The sequence below is a fragment of the Stegostoma tigrinum genome, chromosome 19, assembly GCF_030684315.1.
Source record: "Stegostoma tigrinum isolate sSteTig4 chromosome 19, sSteTig4.hap1, whole genome shotgun sequence".
In the NCBI taxonomy this organism is placed as follows: domain Eukaryota; kingdom Metazoa; phylum Chordata; class Chondrichthyes; order Orectolobiformes; family Stegostomatidae; genus Stegostoma; species Stegostoma tigrinum.
Genome location: NC_081372.1, coordinates 21,481,073 through 21,504,642, shown reverse-complemented (window position 1 = coordinate 21,504,642; position 23,570 = coordinate 21,481,073). Strand labels below are relative to the sequence as shown.

The 23,570-nt window shown below is 36.8% G+C and overlaps 2 protein-coding genes across 5 annotated transcripts in view; one reads left to right on the top strand and one right to left on the bottom strand.

Annotated features, from left to right (window-relative positions):
- The window catches only part of LOC125461459 (phosphatidate phosphatase LPIN2-like), a 73,505-nt gene extending 64,108 nt beyond the window's left edge, over positions 1 to 9,397 (top strand). For all 3 annotated transcript variants that reach the window (XM_048550272.2, XM_048550273.2, XM_048550275.2), the window contains 4 exons: positions 1,591 to 1,743; positions 3,121 to 3,235; positions 4,704 to 4,807; positions 6,180 to 9,397. In XM_048550272.2, coding sequence (XP_048406229.1) covers positions 1,591 to 1,743; positions 3,121 to 3,235; positions 4,704 to 4,807; positions 6,180 to 6,345 — 538 coding nt within the window. In that variant the 3' untranslated portion in view covers positions 6,346 to 9,397. The remainder of the gene's footprint in view (positions 1 to 1,590; positions 1,744 to 3,120; positions 3,236 to 4,703; positions 4,808 to 6,179) is intronic.
- Positions 9,398 to 11,479: 2,082 nt separating this feature from the next.
- LOC125461645 (EMILIN-3) overlaps positions 11,480 to 23,570 on the bottom strand; it is a 29,809-nt gene continuing 17,718 nt past the window's right edge. The window contains exons 5-7 of one of the 2 annotated variants that reach the window (XM_048550599.2): positions 20,865 to 20,900; positions 16,767 to 16,898; positions 11,480 to 13,604 (exon numbers count right to left, since the gene is read on the bottom strand). In XM_048550599.2, the coding sequence (XP_048406556.2) occupies positions 13,267 to 13,604; positions 16,767 to 16,898; positions 20,865 to 20,900 (506 nt within the window). In that variant the 3' untranslated portion in view covers positions 11,480 to 13,266. The remainder of the gene's footprint in view (positions 13,605 to 16,766; positions 16,899 to 20,864; positions 20,901 to 23,570) is intronic. The other variant, XM_048550600.2, reaches the window with a different exon arrangement.

Sequence of the window (23,570 nt, the reverse complement as noted above, 5' to 3'; positions counted from 1 at the left end):
AGTTAGGTTCTAGGTGATTCATACACCATCTGTACCTGTCAAGGCCGCACTGAAATTTAGGCAGTACAGCAACTCTAATAATGAGACATTTTTGTAAATCTACTGTAGCTAACTTTTGTGATTTAAGTGTTAAAGACAGTCTGTTTCTGTTTGCTTTTCTTTTTGCACTGGTCCTTTGAGGGAAAGATCTTATTGAGTATCATCTGTATTTTTAGCCAGTGGATAAAATTGTTATCTTCAAATTTCTTGCACACATGGAAGACTATAATTTCTGCCACTTGGCATGCAAAAATAATTACTATTTATATAGAACCTTGCCTGATTTCAAGATATTCCAATGTGCTTTGAGGACAAAAAAATCATTGAATTGTGAGCATTGTTATTAGAAACATGACATTAATTTGCACGTGGTAAACCATCTCAACGGCAGTATGAAAACCAGATTATCTATACTGTTTGGTTTTGTTTTGAAAAGTAATGATGGCCAGGGTTAATTCTTCTGTTCTCCTTTGATTAAAGGATCTTTCCCATCCAAAATTGAGGAGATGGGACTTTTGTTTGATGCCTTGTGAAAGGCGCTATCTCCAGTAGCACCTCACTGTCTCATGACTGCACTCGAGAGTAAATTTAGGTGTTTGTCTTCATGTTTCAGGAGTAGGATTTGAACTTGTAATCTTTTGACTCATTGAGAGTGCTATCCCTGAGCCATGGCTGACGCAAGCAAATTAGAAGTGAATCGTACTGAACTGCACCTTGCTACAACTTGAAAACTCATGGCTTGTGATTTTCAGAGACAGTAAGAACTGCAGATGCTGGAGTCACAGTTAATGCAGTGTAGAACTGGAGGAACACAGCAGGCCAAGCAGCATCAGAGAAGCAGGAAGGCTGACATTTCTTTGATGCTGCTTGGCCTGATGTGTTCATCCAGCTCTAGACCTTGTTATCTCACTTAATTTCAGGTCAGATCAGCAAACCTGTACCACTGGATAAGTTTCTATCACTTTTCTGTTGAGAGTTTCAAATAAGTTAATAATTCCCAAGCTAAGTTTCCTTCTGATAGAAATAATACTCAAGATGGAGTTGACCTTCATTCTTCAGTGCAAGGAGTATGTGTTTTTGGGTGTTCAGTTTATTTAATGTATCAATTCTTGAAATTTATTGAAATACTATTGAATAGGATGAGGCAGAAATAGGCCGTTGTGTCAGTCAAGCATACAAGCATGTGTTTCATTGCAAACCAAGTCAAATTCCACTCTTGTTAACATCATTACAAAATAGTGTGCTTTTTTTAAAAGCAGCAAGCCTTTGTTATCAGGCAAAAAATTATTTTCCTTCTTTAAAATTCTCTGTCTTTTCAAGATAACTTGAGATAGTTGTTCGACAGTAGTGTTGTATGGAACTCTTTGTCAAAAATGTGAAGTTTTTTTTAAGAACTGCTGCTTTCTTAATATTAATTAATATCTATGTCTTGCAGTTTAATATGCTGATAAGCACTAGAGCAAGGGAAATAAATTGTGGTGAAGTTATTTTTACCTGACACAAGTGAAGTATACTATTTTCATTAATTATTTTATTTGACTTTTTGTACAGGAATGGATACAAATTTCTTTACTGCTCTGCCCGTGCCATTGGAATGGCAGATATAACCAGGGGATACTTACACTGGGTTAATGATAGAGGTACTGTGCTTCCCAGAGGACCACTCCTGCTGGCTCCGAGTAGTTTGATTTCAGCACTACACAGGTAGTGAATCTTTTCAGTATTTATATATTTTTATCAATGATTAAGTTATCATCATATATTTATCATTTTAACTGAGCTTCAATCATCACTTAAACTTAACGGTGCAGTCACTGCTAAAGTGGATAATTTTTCCATGTGTTTGCACTTTGTGAGGGAAAAAAAGTAGTTTTCACCTACGGTCATAAGAGACTTTATAACCACAAATTGCCTGTTTGAGAATTCCTTATTACGTGCAGGTAGCAGTGATGGTGTCGTCATTGTTGTCACCAGAATTGTCAAAAGCATAGTAAATAAGATATAACATTATTCTTGTCAAAAATCAAGTCCGTGAGTCTATTGCAATTTCAGTCACTTTTCATGCTTATTCTTTGTAAATTGACGATTGTATTGCACAGAAGTCAATAAAAAGGAAAGAACGAAACTGCTTTGCTACCTTTTTAAGTAAAAATGACCAATATGATATTACATTCATGCAAAGTACCAAAACTACCATTCAATAACTTTATTAGTCGATAACGTTATTTAATGATTATGATGATTAGAAGTCTATTAGGGAAAATTAGACAAATCTTCATTGAGTCACTAGGAGTGTTTTCTGGTGGTCTGTAATTGACATCAATTGCTGTACATTGAATTTAGCTTCATTAATCCAAATAGAAAAGTTGGTTTAATAAAATCACAAATTTGACAATGCGGTGCATCACTCTACCAAATAATGAGGAAAATTTTGATGAATTTGAGTGACTTTCTCTTTACAGTGTTCTCAAGTTCAAAACTCCAGGTCATCTCTCATGTATATTTTTAGGAATTATGTGATTTCCTAAGAGTCCAAAAACAATTGGTTGGCTGCTCACCTGCATACACATCTGACTGGAAACGTGGGGCTGGAGAAATGCACCATGTCCCTTTGTAGGCGTACTACTCCACTGACTAAATTTTTAGTCAGTTATTAATGTAGTCAATTAGATATTATTAATGTTGGATTTAAAATAAAAAGATCCATTGTGTAGGTTTCTTTGATAAATGATAAAATGATTGACTTATTAGGAAAACGACTTATTTCAAAAAGATGTGAAGCTATTTAACACAGTTTTAAATAATGAAAATCCAATTAACTACTTACGTAAAATTTTCCTTGCTTCTGATCCTGACTCAAAACACGCTGCTCATTTGACTTTTATCAAAATTAGCAGAGCATAATAGAGAGATTGTTTACTGTTTAATGAATCTCCTTTTGAATAATGCCTTTGAATTGTTGTGATGGATCATTCTGATTGTCAGAGTGTGTATTTTATCCACATTTATTAGGACTAACAAACATTTTTTATAGTAATATATTTCTGTGTAATGCCAAAGACTTGTTTCTTCTGTTTTCAGGGAAGTTATTGAGAAGAAACCAGAAGTATTCAAAATTCATTGCTTGAATGATATCAGGAATCTATTTAATCCACATAGGTGTCCATTTTATGCTGCTTTTGGAAACAGGAGTAATGTAAGTGAAGTGTCTTTTAAAGTAAGAGCTGAATGCTCAAGTAAACAATCTTGGGATAAATACTGTTATAATCCAATTTCTTCCATTTTCTGTGCTCATCGCCCCTCATATATACCGCTCATCACAGTAAAACTTCTGGAGGCAGGCTGGGCAGGTGTTATCCTTGTGGATTTCTCAGAGGACATTGGTGTCCTGTGATCAGCCAGCAGGAAATGCTTGCAGCCATTGTAAGTGGACAGTGTTGTTTATCCGATTTCTTCAGGGCGGAATGTTCAATGCTTGCTAAGAAATGATAAACTATCACAATTGAAGCCAGCAAGTTCCATTTGTCAGGCAAGACTGGGGCTTGGATTTGCATGATTTTAACTGTGAAACCAGCAATGTTTTTGCTTTCCGGAGAGACTACTCTCTCTGTGACTCCCTTGTTCGCTCCACACTGCCCTCCAACCCCACCACACCCGGCACCTTCCCCTGCAACCGCAGGAAATGCTACACTTGCCCCCACACCTCCTCCCTCATCCCTATCCCAGGCCCCAAAATGACTTTGCATATTAAGCAGAGGTTCACTTGCACATCTGCCAATGTGGTATACTGTATCCATTGTACCCGGTGTGGCATCCTCTACATTGGGGAAACCAAGTGGAGGCTTGGGGACCGCTTTGCAGGACACCTCCACTCGGTTCGCAATGAACAACTGCAACTCCCAGTCGCGAGCCATTTCCACTCCCCCTCCCATTCTTTAGATGACATGTCCATCATGGGCCTCCTGCAGTGCCACAATGATGCCACCCGAAGGTTGCAGGAACAGCAACTCATATTCCACTTGGGAACCCTGCAGCCCAATGGTATCGATGTGGACTTCACCAGCTTCAAAATCTCCCCTTCCCCCACCGCATCCCAAAACCAGCCCAGTTCGTCCCCTCCCCCCACTGCACCACACAACCAGCCCAGCTCTTCCCCTCCACCCACTGCATCCCAAAACCAGTCCAGCCTGTCTCTGCCTCCCTAACCTGTTCTTCCTCTCACCCATCCCTTCCTCCCACCCCAAGCCGCACCTCCATCTCTTACCTACTAACCTCATCCCACCTCCTTGACCTGTCCGTCTTCCCTGGACTGACCTATCTCCTCCCTACCTCCCCACCTATACTCTCCTCTCCACCTATCTTCTTTTCTCTCCATCTTCGGTCCACCTCCCCCTCTCTCCCTACTTATTCCAGAACCCTCACCCCATCCCCCTCTCTGATGAAGGGTCTAGGCCCGAAACGTCAACTTTTGTGCTCCTGAGATGCTGCTTGGCCTGCTGTGTTCATCCAGCCTCACATTTTATTACCATGTTTTTGCTAACCTGCCTGGCCAGTATGATCCAACAGCTGATTCATGAAAGCTTTTCTTTGTGAGTGAGTTTTTATTCAAAAGCTCAAGCTGTTTTTTAAACTGTTTGCTAATTTCAATTTCAATTCAATTGCAGGATGCTTACGCATACAAACAAGTCAGAGTCCAAGAAAGCAGAATTTTCATAGTAAATCCCAAAGGAGAATTAATTCAGGAACAAACCAAGAGCAACAAGTCATCGTAAGTAGCCAGCAAAGCTAATCAAAATACAATCAATTTATTAACTGTATATTTAAACATATTTTAAATAACTTTTTGTAAACATTGCCGACAGTCAAAATAAAATAATTACTACTGTAGAATGCACAACTGGAAGTACACCTGAATGAATAGGTCTGTCGATTACCCTTGAGAAAGATCATGTTTCCAATCCCTGTTCCTCAGGCTTTTTTGACTAGAGGGCACGACAGTTCCTTTATTGGTTGCACCCTCAAGGCGTAAAGTGTAGTTTTTTTACTCTGTTATGGAACTGATACAAATCAGTCAACAGTGTAGAACAGCCGGTGAGCTTTACTGGTGCAAAATATTTGTTTGGGGTTCTCCTCCCAGTCTTGAAGAAATTCTGATTTTTGCATTGTGTACACTTTCCAGCATTTTGAAGAATTAACATAGGAAAAAAATTATTTGATTGGTTCCCTTCTCTCTGTTCTGCCATTCAATTTAATTCAGTTCGAGTATAATCGATCAGTACCACAACTTCATTAACCGAACTTTGTTCTACACATATTGATATTTTTGCCTGGTAGAAAGATATTGGTCTTAGTCTTGAAAATTTCAATCCAACAACCTTTCCACTAGCCTTTTGTGGAAGAAATAAAGTGTTTCCTTGCTTCAGATTTGAATAACTGAATTTAAGGTATTTCTGCCACCTTCTTGGTTCCCCCAGTAGAAGAAATAGTTTATCTAAATCTGCCTCACTAAGTCTCCTTTTCATTTGAAACACCTGGAGTAGTTGATACCTATCTGCTAAACTCTGGTTCCAGTGATGATTACAAATATGAAAGATATGCTTAAGTAGTACTGATGTTGCACTTTAATGCTCCAAAGTGCAAGGGTTGCAGGGCTATTTGTAGTCTAATGTTGTCAAACTTACAATGGCATGTTCCTAATTCTGGGTGGCCCTTTATGGTTGTATTTAATGTGTTATAATGGAAAGTAAATTAGAATAAATTGTTCAAGTGTCATTGCCAAAATAGCAGCCATTATTTCAACCTTTTGACTTGTTACTAATGTTTATTGATTGAACAATTGAATGCAACTCTTAGTGATTGATTGTCGTAAAAACCTATCTGGTTCTCTGTCTTTTAGGGACAGAAATGTATTGTGCTTACTCAGTCAGGCCTAATCATGATTTTTAATTGCCCTCCGAGATGGTCCTAACAAGCCATTTGGTGCAAGGGCAATTAACATGCTTAATCCTGTAGATGAGCAGAAAAGAAATGTTTTATGTGTCTTAAGGGTAATATTATCACATATTTTGTATGCCAGTAAAATGATTTGTGAGGTTGTTTTGCATCTGTTTCTAAAAATATTTGTTTTTTTCCCCCCTCAGGTATCCAAGGTTGGGTGAGTTAGTGGAACATGTATTTCCACTAATAGCACAAGAAAGAAGCTCAGCTTTTCTCTATCCTGAATACAGCCATTTTGCATTTTGGCGGGAGCCACTTTGTGAACTTGATTCAGATGAGCTCAATGAACTTAAATTCAGTAAAGAGTAATAACTCATTGCAAGACCTGTAACTATCAGCAACTTGAAGGCATGCCAGTGCCTTCAATTCTGATTTGATCTGCCTTCTGATTTTAATTTCAATGAAGTGGAAAGTCTGTAACTTATTTAACGCTTAAGTACTCGTTGCAATTATTATCTGAATGAAATCAAGTGGTGTTTCATTAGGTACCACTTGTGACAAGTCTTGCATTACTGTTTCCCCATCGAGCTGCATTTATGCAGTTTTGATTGTGTGCTGAAAAATTAAGATGCACATGAAGATACATTACAGACTACAAATCACTTGAAAAGCCATTGCACTTATGGCACAGCACTTTCATTTCTGTGGGACAATTCCCATATTTTCTTGTATTCCTGTGACGATGCAGATGACAATCTATTTCCTAATTTATAAATTTCCTGGTTCCCATCAAAACTGGATGTGTGTTGCTCCCCACACATAATATTGTTTATGGCATTCACTGCAGTGGGCTGCTCGAAGAAAGTGTAAACTTGTAGTCATGCTTGGTTATCTGACAAAGATGTGCCTGCATGTAGCATCAAGGAAGCTGCTTTATATGGATGAAAGTTAGAAAGGCTGACATAGAAATCAAGCACTGAAAAACTGGGGAGATATTTTGATTGTTTGGTTTGGATTAAACTGAAACCTGGAAAAGGGCTGAGGTAGACTGTGCAACCAGAGGTCTTATGAAAGAGTGGTAACAAGACTAGAGTTGATAGAGACCTGGCCATAGAAATGGAGGTGAAAAAAGAGTGTGACGGTTGGACACCTAAACACCAGACATTTAGATGTAAGACAAGTAAAAATGAGAATGAGTACAAGCATCATGATGTCTGGCTGCAGACTAGAACTGTTTCTATGGTGCAGAAGGTTAGAGGAAGGTAAATAAAGTCTACAGTTGGGGGACCCTGCAGATTATTTGGTTCCTCTTTGCATGCCGCTCAACAAGGAATATAGTACTTGTGGAGTTTTAAACAGCAGGGTATAATTGCACGTTGTAAAATATTTTCTTCACTCCTTCTTAACACTATGGTAAGTAGAGCAAAACGTGATATATTTCATATAAATTGCATGGAGTAGAGGGACTTTGAGAACTCCTGTCACTATGCACTACAATTTTAGATGTGGCATAAACAAAGATCTTTGTTCAGTTTGATGTTCTTCCTTGATTCACCATTTGTAAGATTCCACTTCAACCAGCTGTTTTATCTTTTATTGGTTTGGTGTTGTTTGCCATTACAAATAAAATACTGCATTTACCTGTCTGGAGTTGTTTCAGCAGGGAACAACTTCCATAACAAGTTTGACCCAAGCGCATATAGTATAACATATATAGTGGAAGTAACAGTGAAATTACTTGCAAGTAAATTCATAGTAAAATTTAGCAGAATAAGCCATAAAGAACTTTTTAAAGGAGGAAATTTTTAGTATTTTAGATGAATCTTTTTAAAGATTTTACCAACCCTTAAGTTATGTGGTGTAAATTTGATTATACTGCAATCCCAGTCCAAGAACTCATTTGATAAAAATGCTATTCAGTTGTGTAAGGCATGTTGGTAACTTAAGATAATGAGCACAGAGTTGCCGAATAAAAACTTGTGAACTTCAATTCTTCAACTAACTAACCTCAGTTACAAGTGATTGCCTTGTATGAACTATGAGATCAAGTGACATGAAAAGCAATTTCATTTTGAAAACAAGAAAAGGTCCTGTTTCTCCTGCTGAAACCATTATTGGCTTAGTTTGCAACTAATAACCGTGCAACCAGGTAGACTATACTTCCACTCCTTTTAGGGCTAGGTTTATGATATTGAGACATCTCCTTGCGGGAGGAGGAAATTGTAGAAAAATCTTTTAACCGTGCAGTTTCATGGTGGAAGTTATTACACTGTAGACGTTTGAAATTTTCTGTTATTCCACTCTATGGATTTGAAATATTTGGGTTGCATTTTGATCTAAAAGCAGGAGTTCTGCTGTCATCATTCAGCAAATACTGATTGGACATTTAACAGACCATTTGAAATGTATGATCTTTCTATGAAAGATCAGACATCCGCAAAAAATCATTTTTTTAGTTCATTTTTGTATTTTAACTGTGCTGCACATGCCTGTCTGAAATGAGCTATTTTGGTAACTTCCACAGTGATATGTAACTTACATGTGAAGTTATGTAACTTATGCAAGTTATGTGATAAGTTACTTAAATGGTATGTTATATATTACATAGCAGATATTCGCTTGATGTAACACACCTGCTGTAGATCAGGGCACAAACATAGTACAGCACAGAAAGCACTGCTTGCAAGCAATAGTTTGCCTACTTGGCTGGAAAATACTTGGCTTCTTAAACTGTAATGCAAGATAGTTTATTAAACTGACAATTCTACTGGAGTTTTTAATGCAGTTATGAATGTTGATTAAAGTAGACAGAACCTTAAATAGTGAACGTCCTACATGCGCTATATTAATATTTATGATCCAAATGAAATTTGTTGTTTTATGTTATGTTAAAGCAAGCAATATGCAAATCTGGAAAATCATTTCATAATTAACCTGTAATATGGTAAATGTAGCCAAACTTCCAAATTAGATTTGCTACCTTGACGTTATTATAATTTAAGTGAATATGTTTACAAATTTGATTTGCTACATTGAAGTTACTATTATTTATATAAATATTAAAGTGAATATGTTTCAAATATTGCTGTTGAAAATTTCTTGGGTATACATAGCATATTTAAAGAAATGAACTTAATAAGTGGTACTGTCGTGAATTGTTATTTTCACAGTAAGATGTCAGTGTTTCCATCTCATTCTAACAATGTGAATTAACATTATGACTTTTAATTGTATTTGCTAAATATTCTGCACTCAGCATTTTACTATCAGAGAAAAGTGTATTTTCTGCTTTTGACAAAAGATTGATTTCACATTAAAGTTCACATTAAAACTGGGCCAAATCCAGTGTAAAAATCTATTCATTGTCTCATAAAAATTTCTTAACCTGTTCCTTACAAAAAAACTAACACATTGAATTTCACTGGAATGTAACAAACTGAGCTTAAAATACAATTCAGGATATGTAAAAATCAGATTTAAATCTTTTTTGTAGATATCTTGCCTTCATTTAAAACATTTTTGGTCTGTTGTGACCTGTTGCAAAGTAAATCCATCCCATGTGTAATTCTAACCATATATTTGATTGGTTTGGATCCAATAGTTTTAATCCTATTTGTGGATGAAACACCCGACTTGTCTTCGTGCTTTCAGTTTAACTTTTCCGATCAGTGATCTCCCACTTATTCCCTGATTTCTTCAATTGCAGAAATCAACGAAGAATGGGTAACTGTTTTTAAGGTGATTTCAATTACTTTGGGTTTAATTTACAGCTTTTACCTCACAGTTGAGTGGTGGTTCCTTTGTAGTGTGGCAGCTCCCCAAATCTTTTTGACTGTGGTTAGTTGAAACCAGGCAGTGAATATTTGGCATGTAAAGCAACTGAATATTTGAACTGTGTGGCTGACAGTTCAGTGTTTTTCAGATGTTGTGATGTAAGTCAATGGAAAGGAAATCTGCTGGCAACAAGACATATACAACTTAACCTGTTCTGTTTGGACGTGTGCCAGGTATGTTAATACTGGATTACTGTCTTGGCAAAACATGTAACAGAAAAACAGTATGTCCGTGAATGCCATAGGCAAGAACGATATACACGTTTACAGTGGACCTTTCAGTACTAGTCAACAGATGGGATTATACATTTGATAGTCATCTTTTAATACAAGAAGCTGGATGTATTTTGTTGCCACCTTTGAGAAAGGGAAGTTGGTATTGGTTTTGTTCCTAGACTCTAAACTGCTCTGCCTTATTGTTCAAAGTACCTTTCTTTTATAACTGGATAATATTTCTGAATTCATTCCTAACTTCTCTCTGGTTTGGTTCCAGGGTGAGTGTCGCATGTTTTCTGTTACTGCCACAGCAGTTACTTTGCAGCAATGCAACATCTGGAACTGCCCAATTAGCATCAGAGTTACCATCTTTACTTAAATGCATAACCAGCAAGGCTGCACCTGAAAGAATCCTACTTGCTTATTTTCATATTCTAATTACAAATGATTTTAACTTTGTTTTTAATCCATCATTTTTGCATTATCTACATTTACATTTACCCCAATACTCTGATGTTCCAAATGTTAGAAATCTGAAATTTATAAAATGTTTTGGACTATCTTTAAACTTCAGTTAAAATGAAGGGATGTGAATTCTGCCTGGCAATAAGCCTGACTTAGTCAATGGACTGACTAAGCAAGGAGCAAAGCATAGGCAGGGGCAGCTGTGCTCATACTAAATGCTTGTTGACTTGAGGCTTTCTTGCAGAATTGAGTAGAGAACACCATTTGCTATGGTCAGCAGAGGGATGATGTCGCAGGCTGTTCACGAGGTACCAATGACAGATGTGAGCGGCACATAATTCAAGTTAAAGAGATGTCTTTTGTGGTCATCTGAAGAATCCCGGAGATCAATGCTGGTTTTGCCGTGGGGAAGAAGAAATATTGGATCAGGCTTTACTGGAGACAGCCACTTAAAGTTATTACTCAGTGAAACAGGGAAACATGAACTTATTAGAATCTAGAAGTGACTGTGAACTGCTGCTTGTTGTAAGGACTGCAAATCTGTAGAGGGTGTGGTGTGTATTGTGTGTAAAATGGAACATTCCTCTGAGTTTTAAAGTTCAGGTCACCTACTAAAAGGAACTAGCATGTAGTAAATAATGCTTTCAGTAAATTGTTACAATAAAAGTTTTAAAATGTGAATCTTATCAAGTCATCCGTTTCAACTATTGATTGAAAGTTTGAATTTCTTTTTAAACTTTATCGGTCTCTAAGTCAATGGTAACAAATAATTGTTTCTTTTCGTTGCAATGGTAATTCACACCCTTGAGAAGCACACAACTTTTTTGGGTTACATCAGTCATATGTCATGATAAAGTACAGAATAAACATGGTGACCCTTCTTGTGTATTATACCAACATGTTTTTATCCACTAAACTAGCAAGTGCACTTATGCATGAAATTTAAATGCGAAAATAATTTGATTCCATTAGAATACATACACATATAATTTCAAACCATATGTTTATTGTAAACATTTAAATTAAACAGTAGAAAATGTGTATTTAATTTACAGAAAATAGCACCATTACTTGCTGTTCACAAAGTTTAGTTCCATATGTTCAAAGATGTACACTAATATACAAAACAAGAGGACTTCAAGTTCATACGTTGAACAGTTCTTCAATATCAGCTACAAAGTAAGAATTGCAATGTAATGCTAGTATTTATTACTAAACATGATAAACAACTATACTTTTCTCATTTTAATGCATTTTGCGACAAACTGTTTTAAATTACTACAAATATGGCAAGTCGATGATTTATCTTGAATAAGGGATGTCTTTCCCAAAATACCAAATCAGTTGATCAAAGATTTGTCTATTCAAAATCTGCATCTGAAAGTTTTTCTTGTACAAAGCTAATTTCAATTAAATACTCTCGTCCACAAAACCATCCTGGACCTTTCACAACTATTCATTTAAATGACATGTTCTGTGTTGATTTAAATTTTTAATCCTGGCATAAAACTGTGAATTTTATAGATCCATTCGAAAGTTCAATTCTTGGACTTGCGAATGGATAAATATAAAGTAAAGAATATATATATTTATCAAATGTTCAGTGTCATTTCATTGTTGAAGACAACTAAACCAGAGGATAAAGGTTAGCAAACTAGGTGTAAGTTTGTAATTCTTCTGCGCACACACCCATTCACACTGTCATGCTCTCATGAATTTGATGAATATTTAGGAGTACTGACCCTAGATGATGCTTTTCATTGCTGTACATTTTTTTGTCTGAATCTCTGTATTTTAGTATGAAAAATACAATGATGAAGACACAAGATTTTGTGGATTGTTTCATGACAAAATTGGCCAATATTTAGGATGAAAGTCAATTAACAGATTTTCCAGAGAAGAATTAAGTTGAAGTTTACACTTACAAAATAACACTGGCATTTAAATGGATGTTTTATGCTACCTGAGTCAATACTTTTGCTATTATGCATAAAATACACTCTGGTTTTATTGCCTAATATAATGGCTAATTGGCTAATGGTAGCTTACATCCTGATGAACAGATTGACGAGCCGTGATGGTTGCAGTACAGATCATCTAACTAATGCACAATATTTGAGCACCAACCCCTCCGGTACTCATCTTGCATCAGATTGCACTTGATGTTATTCAGTATGGTGCATTTTATTATTTTATGAGGCACTTTCTTTGAGAGAGAAGAAAAATCATGAGTTTAAACGGGTACTGACTGGGGCATTTCTCTGAAGATGCTACATAAAATCCTTAAACTATTAACCCTTTGAGCTTGGAGACTTTAAGCTTTCTAAGTACAAGTGTATTTTTGCATTAACTATATAAAATTGTAAATTTCTGGAAATGTATTACAAAATAGAATATGTACAAAAGCAATGAACCCTTCCTAAATCATTGTTCCTAAATTTTTAAAACAGTTATCAATATTTTTCCCTGGTTCTCAAAGGGTTAATATAAGCATAATCAAAGGCAATGATCTGAAGCTGTTGTTTTCTGAAGTTGTGAGCATACTTAATTGAAAAGGCAGCAAACCAAATTTGTATTTTGCTTAGTGGTGCCTGATTAAAAAAAATATTTACTATCCACAGACCATTTTGACTAGTGTGGTTTAGTCTGCTAAATGCTTCGATTTGAAATTAATATTTCCAGTTAGTTCACTGTTTGCTCGACAAGAAGCATTTTAAAATCAGATATTGGCCAGTTCCTTCAATTCTAGCTGCTCTCATAATTCACCTGCGCTTTGTCAACTGTGCATTTGTGAATCATTTAGCAGAACACCACTAAACGTGCAGTGTAACTCATCTGTTCCTGTGTAAGCTAATTTTCCTGACATGACGACAACACTCACTTCGTCACCAGTTTTCAGATTCAGCATTAGACTGAACACTGCAAGACCACCTCCAGAATGATTCTCAATTTTGTCCACAGCAATTTCTAATACTTCAGTCCTGTACCCTGCTGTGTCCACTTGTGCAACACTTACATTGGATACGGTCAGCACAGCCTCAATGCGTTCATTTCTCTGCGGAGTCAGTATAGCACTAATGAAGTACTGCCCACTGTAGGGAACAGTAAATATACCTGCAAAACAAATAATTCTGGTGAGTGCAATTTTAGACAAAAAACATTCAAAGAGAATAAAATATTACAGCAACTTACAAAATACCTTAAGTGGCTTTAATTGGACACCATGCCACATAGTTCCGCAGGTGACCAAACCTTGAGCAAAGAGATGTTTCAGGAGCACAAAACAGGAAGTGATTTAGAGACTGGGTGATGGGGCTAGGGAAATTCCATAATTTAGTGCTAAGGCAGTTGAAGACGCAGCTGTAACAGGGAAATTAGGAATGCGTAACACATTTTTACTTCTAATTCTAGAGTGGAAGAACTCAGAAGGCCTGTGGAGGGAAAAGTAAAGTTAATGTTTTGAGTACAGCAAAACACTTTTTGGAATGAAAGAGTAATATTGGATTAGAAATATTAACTTTGTTTTTCTCTCAACGTGCTTTCAGACTCTGAGTTTCTCCAGCATTTTCTACTTTTACTTCAGATCTCCAGTATCTCACGTTAGAATCATAGCTAGTAGAGGGCAAGGTCACAGAATGACTTGAATGCAAGCATGATGATTTTAATGTTGTGGCAATGCTGGACCAATTCTCCGTAAACAGGACAGCTCGTTGCTCAAAAACAGTGCGGTCATCATTCTCAAGTTCTTGTTTTTTCATTTGAAAAAAGGCATTTGGTAGCAATCAGTTAAGGTCATCAGATGAGTTGTTGAAAGCAAGCTGTTTGGGTGGTAAAGAACTTCTTGGTACTAAGTATGAAATTACTGATTTAGAAACCCAACTCTTACCCAAATATAAATGCTGAAACTAACCTAGTCATACAGTTTGTCTCTTACAAGAATAACATTTTATTTTTGGAGAAGTTGAAATCCTTTCCCATCGCCTTGCAATCATAGTCAATATGTTGGAATCTGCTTCAACCAGCTTCCACCACAGCAACTGAGTTTGAAATTATTTTTATAACTAAAATTTGTCAATAAATATTAACCAACATAGAGTCAATTAGTTAATTTCTGTAGTCTAAATTTTATTAAATTTATCAATCCATGAAAAACAAAAGCCATTTACAATTTACACAGTTCAGAAAAAAACTGAGCAGCTTTTTGAATGGCATCATTGTGGATCATCAACATCATACTCTTCTGTACTGATGATTTAATCAACAGTATATTCCACAAATAGTCATTGTCTAGGTGTACTGGATATTTTGTTATTCTTCATGATTTAACATTGATTCCAAATCAGATCTCCTCAATCCTGTTTGTCCATAGAAGTTTATTTTCTGTGTTTGCACTTTAGTTCCTGGGTATTTGTCTATAGAAGTTGTGTAGAAAGCTTCCTTGAATTCTCTAGCTACTGCTTAATAACTGGAGCTAATTATTAGACTGCTCCATAATCCCATTGATATCACTTCTGAGCTGGATTGTGTCTGTGCCATTCCATCCTTGATACCAGCTTGCCATATTTGAGGGCACGATTGATAGCATCACAATGTACACTGGTGGTAGCCTCAACATCTGGTGTTGAGATGTGCAGACGTGAGGAACTAACAGTCTTCAGTGTAGCTAAGCTATGATTCCATCAGCGAGTTTGCACCAGGGTCAGCTTGACTTAAGCAGCATTCAGTTGATATGTTTAATTTTGGGCTTTTTGGTTAAAGGTCAGGGACTGTCCTATACATTGTGATATATGAAAAATGAATTTTTTGGCCAATACTCTGATTGGAGTCAACTTTTACATGAGATCAACCTATATTTATATATAGCCAACTAAATATCTTGTCAATGTATATTTAACAAATCAATCACTTGTCAGGCAATGGAAGTGGTTGCATCACAATTAAGTTGAGTTGTATAATTTTGGTAAAGAAAATTTCAGACAATATTTTAGACTACAGACCACTATAAACAGGAAGACTTGCAGGGAAATGAAGCAATATAGGAATAGTTTTTGGTTACAACAACCAGGTGAAATTAAAATTATGTCAGCTGATAAGGAATGCAATAGCACGATGAAGTACAATTACCTGGGATGCTTGGATTGAAGACAGAAACCATACAGGAAGAGGGAGTAAATTCACAGAGCTAACGTACAGCAGACGGTTCCCTATTCTGTGCTTTAGGCAATGACTTAAATTAAACTCCCCTAATGTGGTTCTTCATTACTCACCTGCATGGAGTATCCCCAGTGATTTTAGAAGTTAATGAAGCCAATGTAATTTGAAAAATAACTTGTGGAACCGCATATGTATAATTTACTGTTTTTATTCCATTTGAGCAGTTTCAGAATTACTCTTCGAAAGAACTATGAACTTGGCTTCCCCAAGGATAAGCAGTTGGTAAACGATATTGGCATCGCTCCATTCCGTGTACTGGGGAGAGTTTATTGAGCTTTCACTGTTCAGCTGGGCAACAACTGTGGCTTTTGCTATTTTTTCTGTGTGATCAGTTAATTTAAGTAAACCAAACATATAATTTATGTTTTATTGCTGTGAGACTGCAAGTTGAATTAATACAATTATGCACTTCAAAATAAGTGGAGATATCACTGACCTTTAGGAAGTAGCAATTGTTGTTAAATATGTGGATGGACTAGTTATCGGATCTCATTTAGTGTTCAGTTGTGCGTCAGAGAGGGAGGAGCATGTTTTTCAACTGACTGCTGTTCAACTATACTAGGTTAGGGACTGACATGACACACAACAGGGTAAATTTTCTAACTTTAGTCCAATTTCTTAATTTACACTTTTAAAGTAATCTGCTAGATCAGAATAAGAGCATGCTGTACTTTCTCCACGGGCTGGTAACATGTAGGAAAAATAAGTTATCAGCAAATTTAGCATTATATTGTGCTCAGAAATTAGTCCTGTACGTAATATCTCCAGACAGTATTTCAAACCCATCTGTGCTGGTGGAGGGCTGAACCATGGAAAGTGTGCTATCTTAATCCTTATTTCTAATTGCCTGTTGAGCAACAAATGGCAAAAAGGTGGGAACGCATCTCAGTGCTGCTGTGGATTGTGCACGCTATACATCAATCTCAGAAAGGACAAGTTTTATGAATTTCAATAATTTGCTGCACAGAAGTGGTTTCGGCTCTGCAGTCTGCAAAGGGTTTTATGCCAAAGACCACAGCATCAATTAAAAAAAAACTGTAATTGTGTCAAATGATACGATACCTGTGCGGGGCTCATAGTGACTTCCATCATTGATGAGAACTTTGTTGAATCTTACAACACCGTTATCAGCAGGGAACGGCTTTTCAGTCAGACCCACAGAAAATGTAACATGTTTTGCAAAGGACGGAAATCCTGTAAATAAAACTTATAATCAATGGACACTTAAGAAAAATGCATTGCCACAAAAAAAGGACTTGGAATTGGCTGATTTTACTATTTTAATTGAAAATCCACATGAAAACCTATGATGTAATTTGTGACTAAACATTCACAGCAGTGTTCAATAATGGAAAACAGTCATGCATATTGAATCTATTTTGTGAAAGCAGTCTTGGGATAAATAAAACTTGCTGATTTTTATCAAGGAAAAATAAAACCTGGCCAGCTGCTTACTGCCAGTACAGGAAATGTTTGTGATGGAAAGAATCTGTCCAAAGCACTTTCTATGTTGGGAGTGTTCAACCAACTGTTTGAATGATTTTAACTTGAACTGTGCTTCTCTTAATCGTAGGTAAATCAATTCTATAACATGAAGTGACCCTGAGGCTCCTTGTATTGAGAATCATGAGATGTGGTTGGAATAAAGAATTAAAACACTGTCCTTTTGAAGTGGACTTGAGCTGTACACAACTGGACTGTTTATCTTTTGACCAATGCAGTTAAATTTTGATCATTCTCGATTTCAGATGGACACAAACATATAGTAGGAATCTGAAGTGAAGCTTAGCACATTTAGCAAGGAAAATGTTTGCTGGCTCTCATTATTCACACTAACTTAAATACATGCACCAAATTCAAAAATTAGAACAAAGTTCAGATAGGAAATACCTCTGCATTCAATATAGTTCCTACAGAAGTAGTGCTGTTGCTTTCTCATGCAAAGACCCTCTTGTACAGCTATGTTGATATGACTACAGCATGTGAATAAATTGTGGCTGGGTTTTTTTTTGCTTCTGCGCTAGTCAGCCCACAATCTTCCTCCCATTCATTAATGGAGGATAATACTTTGGTCTGGTAATTGCTGAAGCAGGAACCTGTGGCCCGGTGCCATTTTTTAACTAAGAAAACTGGACACTGTGGTAAACTACTGAATATAAAATCCTGCCAGCTGGAAAGGATGCTTTCATTTCGAAGATTTTAGTTGTCTTGACTTCAGCAAACACACACTTTCTACTTGAACAGATATTTGTTTCTGATCCTAAAAGCCACCTTTTATACCATATCTTGGAGATGTATTCAAGAGGATGAGTTAACACACCACATGGATATTCTTGCAGGATGATATTCTATTCAAAATGGTGTAAAGTATACAATGAAGATTTAGCGCTAAAGTAATCAACTATTCGCATATAACTGAAGCACAATAGCTGTCATACTAAAATTAGAAAAATTGCCTGTAAACTTAGGATGTTGGGAATGAATTAATTGTCCTTGATAAAGAAAGGCTGTGTTATTTCTCGGCTTTTGCTATTAGATGAACGACTTTCCTGCTGTGTACTCGTCTATTCTGCAGGTTTTAGCAGAATTCAAACATATCCTTATGAAAATCTTTGAGTGTAATACATTGGCCTAGATCTTTGGTTAGCAACAAGCATTGCTGCTCCTGACCTGATGATACTGCCCATTTGTTTCAGATTCTTCTGATCCCAGTTGGAGGAGAGCTGAGGAGTGCCAAGTCTCCAGCCTAAGTCCAGCCAGCGCAGCATAAGGTACGCCCTATGTTTATGGCATGAGCAATCATATTCAGTTGGGGTGGGGAGGTGATTGGAGTGGTTAGTTGTGAAGTTATTCAGCAGTTAAATCATGTGTTAAATACTCTAACAGTTTCTGGGTCAATATTTAGGTACGCTCCATGGATCTTATTCAATTGATCATTCTGATTTCAGAGTCAGAAATATTTGTGACAGGTCCCAGGCAGCGAGGATTCTGCTCATCAGAAATTTAAACTCACCAGGGGATTCCTCTGTATGTCTGTGCGTTAGACATGTAGAGTCATACAGCTCTTTCTGTGTTGTAGTATTCTTTGGCCCAGCATATTCGTGCTGGGCACCAAACACCTAGCCACTCTGATCCCATTTTATGGAATCCCTACAGTGTGGAAACAGGCCCTGTTTCTCAGCATTTGGCTCTAACCTTACATTGCTATGGCTTTTCAAGTATTCTGAAGTGTCCTGACACATGTCCCATCTCCAAAAGGATGATTTGGGCCCACAAGAAACAGCAGGGGTAAGGCATTTGAATCATCATGCCTGAGCTGCCACTCAATAAGAGCATGCTGCTTGGATTGTAGTCTTCATTTTCCTAACCCCAGCCATCCCCCAAATAACCCTCGAGTTCCTTGTAAATCAAAAAACTGTCTAGCTCAGCTCTGAATGCATTCAAAAGTCCAGCAAAGAAATTCCTCTATATTCCTGTCTTAAATTGCTCTGTTTCTAGATTTCCTCATGAGGGACAGGAGGGTACACAATGTGTTTAAAAGTGTAAAGAGAAAGTATCAAACAATTCTCACGTACATCATGCTTTGAAATGGAAATCATATCTGAGCACTGCATGGAACCAGATGCAAAGGGATGGAAAGCGGGAGAATAGATACAAGGAAAGGCTTAACCAAAGTCAAGAATAGATATAAGGAAGGGCATAACCAAAAGTCAGTCAGGATATATCATATATAAACTACTGTCTATGAGTAATGCACTAGTCTGAACGGTAAACATTATAGAACAAAAGGTGTCTCTTTAAATCTGAGGGATCTTGTTATAATTATAACAAGCCAACCTGATCCTTAAATAAGCAAGGAATAGGTTTGTCCCAGGAGTTACTGGAAGAAGCACGAGTATTGGCTCCGCTCAAGTGTAGCAACGTGACAGTACGGAATTTGGTTAAAATTTTATAACAGCTAAATTATATTTAGCTATATGAATGGCATAAACATGCGAATGTGCTGTTGCTTTATGAAAGTGGCTTTCACCTCCCTTAGTTTTTTTTTCTACCATTAACAATTCACAATGGGTATAGGCAAAAAGAAAAGACAAGAACTCCCTATTTAGTTCATGATTTGTTGTGCCGTTAGTTTAAATTTCCAGTTAACTAACCTTTTACATAGTGGCTTTAATATAGCAAGAAGACCCAAGACACTTTACAAAGTGCTGTAAAGAAAAATGTGTCACAGAGTGATGCAAGAAGATATTTGTTGATAAACAAAACCTGGTTGCCGTGGTAGATATTAAAGAAGTGCCTTCATGGCAGAAACATATAGGAAAGACGTAGAGCTTTGATCTTTGAGTAGTTGAGGTAGTAGCTGCAAATGGTAGAGTGATTGGAAATTGGGATTGCACAAGAGTATTAGAAAAATATCAAAATTTTGGACTGGGGAGAGAAGTGAGCAAGGCCATGCTATTGCTGGAGAAGGAAGCAGCACAGGCAAGTTACATGGATAGTCTCAAGTTCATGAACTTCTTGGAATTGTGGCCATAAAGGAGTTTGAGAGAGGCATCCAAGGCAGCATTTTTATTAAAGAGAAGCAAAGAAATACCTCTGCATTCTATAATGCTGCTGGAATAATGTACAGCTTTGGAAGGATAAAGCTGACTCTGAAAGCACCTTTCATAGTCCAGCCAGATCCGACGATGAATGGTGAACCGTCTGTCTGCCGTAACCATTCCAGTCTTTTTGGCCTTAACAATGTTAGAATTTGCAGTTGGGGGGTGGTGCGGAGCGTCGGATGTAAGGAAGGAAGATAGGGTGGTTACTGGGTGAGCCACCAGGATATAAGAGCGTAAGGCTTCAACCATGAATAAGGGAATTAAAAGAATAGATAAAAGATTAACTCAACAGACTAGTAGCTGCAGGAATTGCTGTGTTGAGTGGCATGGATAGAGGTGGCCCAAGAATGAAAAGTTTTGAAAGTCACATGAAAATTTTAAACCCTTTTCTTAAAACAAAACAGAAATGGGTTGGAAATTATGTGGAATTTTATCTGTAAATGTCGGACCTTAACCTTTGGTAATATTCTGCAGAATTTGTGTTTAAATATCAAAATACTGACAAGAAAATATTGGTAGTAGCTGGTAGTTTAAAAAGTATTTTTTGTAATTTTACCTGATGATCCAGGAGGGCCAACAGGTCCTTGTGGACCTGCAATTCAAAATGACACTATTAGGGTTTTGAAAATCTGCCGCTCTTGCGCACTATTTGATTCCATCCGTTTTTATATTGGCACTTTCAATTTCACAAGGAGCTTTGTCTAAATATGGAAGTAATTTTTTTTGACAAATATATTAGACAGGTATCAAGAACACTTTTAGTTTGTTATTCCACATGAAAACATTATACCATTAACACGATCTCTTCCACTGCACTGAAACAAGAATTGGATGCTGCTGTCATCACCATTGACGCTCATGGTTACTGCCTCTATTTGCAGCAGCTTTTACTGTTCTGCTTCCACTCTCTTCCTGCTGACGAGGGCTCAAATGTTGCGAGTGGGGCAGTGAGACAGTTGACTAAAGGAGCAGTGAGTGGGAGGTGATTGAGGTGACAAGTGAAGCATGAGGGGTTATGAGTGGAGTGAAAATCAGTAGGCATCCTAAATGTTGATCACTGCTGCAGGCAACTACCTGTGGTGCTGCTGGCAGTGAAGCCACAGTGCGCTGGAACTTCAATTACAATGTGTGTGTGCACTCTGCAGTAGTGCTGCAGCGAATGTAAGTGAACCTTAATCAGCATGTTAATGTGGAATTACGAACCAGATAATGCAAAATGGGTCACTTGGTGATTTCGGGAGACTAAGTGACCTTTCTAATCCAGGAACACCAGACAATCTCGGGGAAGATGACAATTAGAATTGAGATAATTTTCTTACTTTTTAGTAAGAGAAAATATGAACTTGATACAACAATTCAAAACAAGGAATTAACCTTGCTAACTATCTGGGATTTAAATAAAACCAGACCTTTAACCTAATATGCATAAACTTGTTTTTATCGCTGAACTTGTGTGCAGAATGTGTTTGTTCTGCAACAATGCCTGTATTGTTATTACCCCAGTGCTCTGTCTTTGTTGGCGCACAGTGTTGCTTCATATGCTTGACACAGTGTATGCTGTGGGAGTCTCTGGAATCTAATTAATCTCTATCAGACAAACTGTGATCATGGATTTACTGATGAATTCATATAGTTTGGATATTTTTTCCTATCTGAAATCCTTTAAAAATCACTGCCAAAGTACAGAATTGGATTATATAATTGAACAAATGTGGAATATAATAGGATCTGAAAACCACCAGCTGATTCCCTAGTTACCCATTTTGAACAATTTAAACCTAAAAATGAGTTCTCTAATTCTTTCCGCTTTTTAAATAATTTGTCAGTCTTTCAAAAATATTCCATAATTAGTTCAAAGAACTAGCATAGACAAGGGGAAGAAAGGTCTCCTTCTCTGCTCCACTATTCTGTGAAATTTCACAACTTTATTCAAATTTGACTTTACAAGCTCCTGTATAGAAAACAAAGCAGTTTTAACACATTGACCTATGTGAAATAGCTCTTTCTTGCTTTAAATCTACATAGTAACCAATTGCAATTTACTGCCGAATTAGGTCTTTAAAGTAAATATTAAAGTAAGTTCTAGTGTTACATATTCCCCACTAAACACTCAAAATCATCCAGATGAACAAATGTTCTACTGATTATTGTTGTCTCTGTGTTTGATGGTCTAAATAATGGTCTGTAAAAATAAGCATAATGTACAGTTATCAGCAAATTTACAAGACAAATTAAATCCAGTATTTCTGATGTGATCCTAAATAGGTTTAATCTGTTATGTGAATTAAAGCAGATTCCCTAAAATTAAATAACTACACTGAATACATTGGCAAGATCTAATCTTCATAATTTTTTTATAAAGCCATTATGATAGTGTACGTCATCTTTAATAGAAGTTGCGTGAGGACTGCGAAGTGTAAATAAAGATACAGAATGAATTCCTATAGTCTATAATTCAATTAAAGAATGCCAATGCTGAATTATAAAACTTCATGATTTGTGAACAACTAGTCGTCAAAGTGAACATGTCCAATATAACATGGCAGACATTTTTAAAGGGCATCATATTACAAATATGCTGTTGTCATATGAAAGCACCGTAACACAGGACCTCTAATGTAACTTGTGGTTTGGATCTTTTCAATCTTGGAATAAGCACCATATCATGAAAGGATCCATAACATTATATAACAGTTACAACATGAAAATGTTATTCAGCCCTTCATGTCATTGCCAGCTCTTTGACAGCAACTCAGTAATCCCTCTCCAAATCCTTCCCATTTGCAAATCTTTTCTCTTTAAATGGAGATACAATGCCCTTTTGAAAACAATGCTTTAAGTTGCCTCCACCATACCCTCAAACCACGCATTTGAGATTCTAACCACTCACAAGTTAATATGTTTTTCCCAGGTTTTTTACCTGCAAGTTGGATGTCCGCTGATTCTTAATCTTTCTGTTGACGGAAATAGTTTCTTCCCATTTACTTTGTGGAGACTCCTCACTTATCTAATCTCTTCTGAGTCTTCTTTGGGGAGTTCCAAATTGTCAATCTAATAACGAAACAGAATTCCCTCACGCCTGCAAAGGTTCTGCAATTTTTCTTATGTCCTCACCATTATGCTGTCACATTCTTCCTGAAGTGTGGTATTCAGAGCTTAGCAAAATATGCCAGCTGAGGCAGATGGAATATTTTATAAAAGTTCACATAACTTCCTTGCTTTTGTATTCCATGTCTCCACTTATAAAACCCAGGACCTCCTC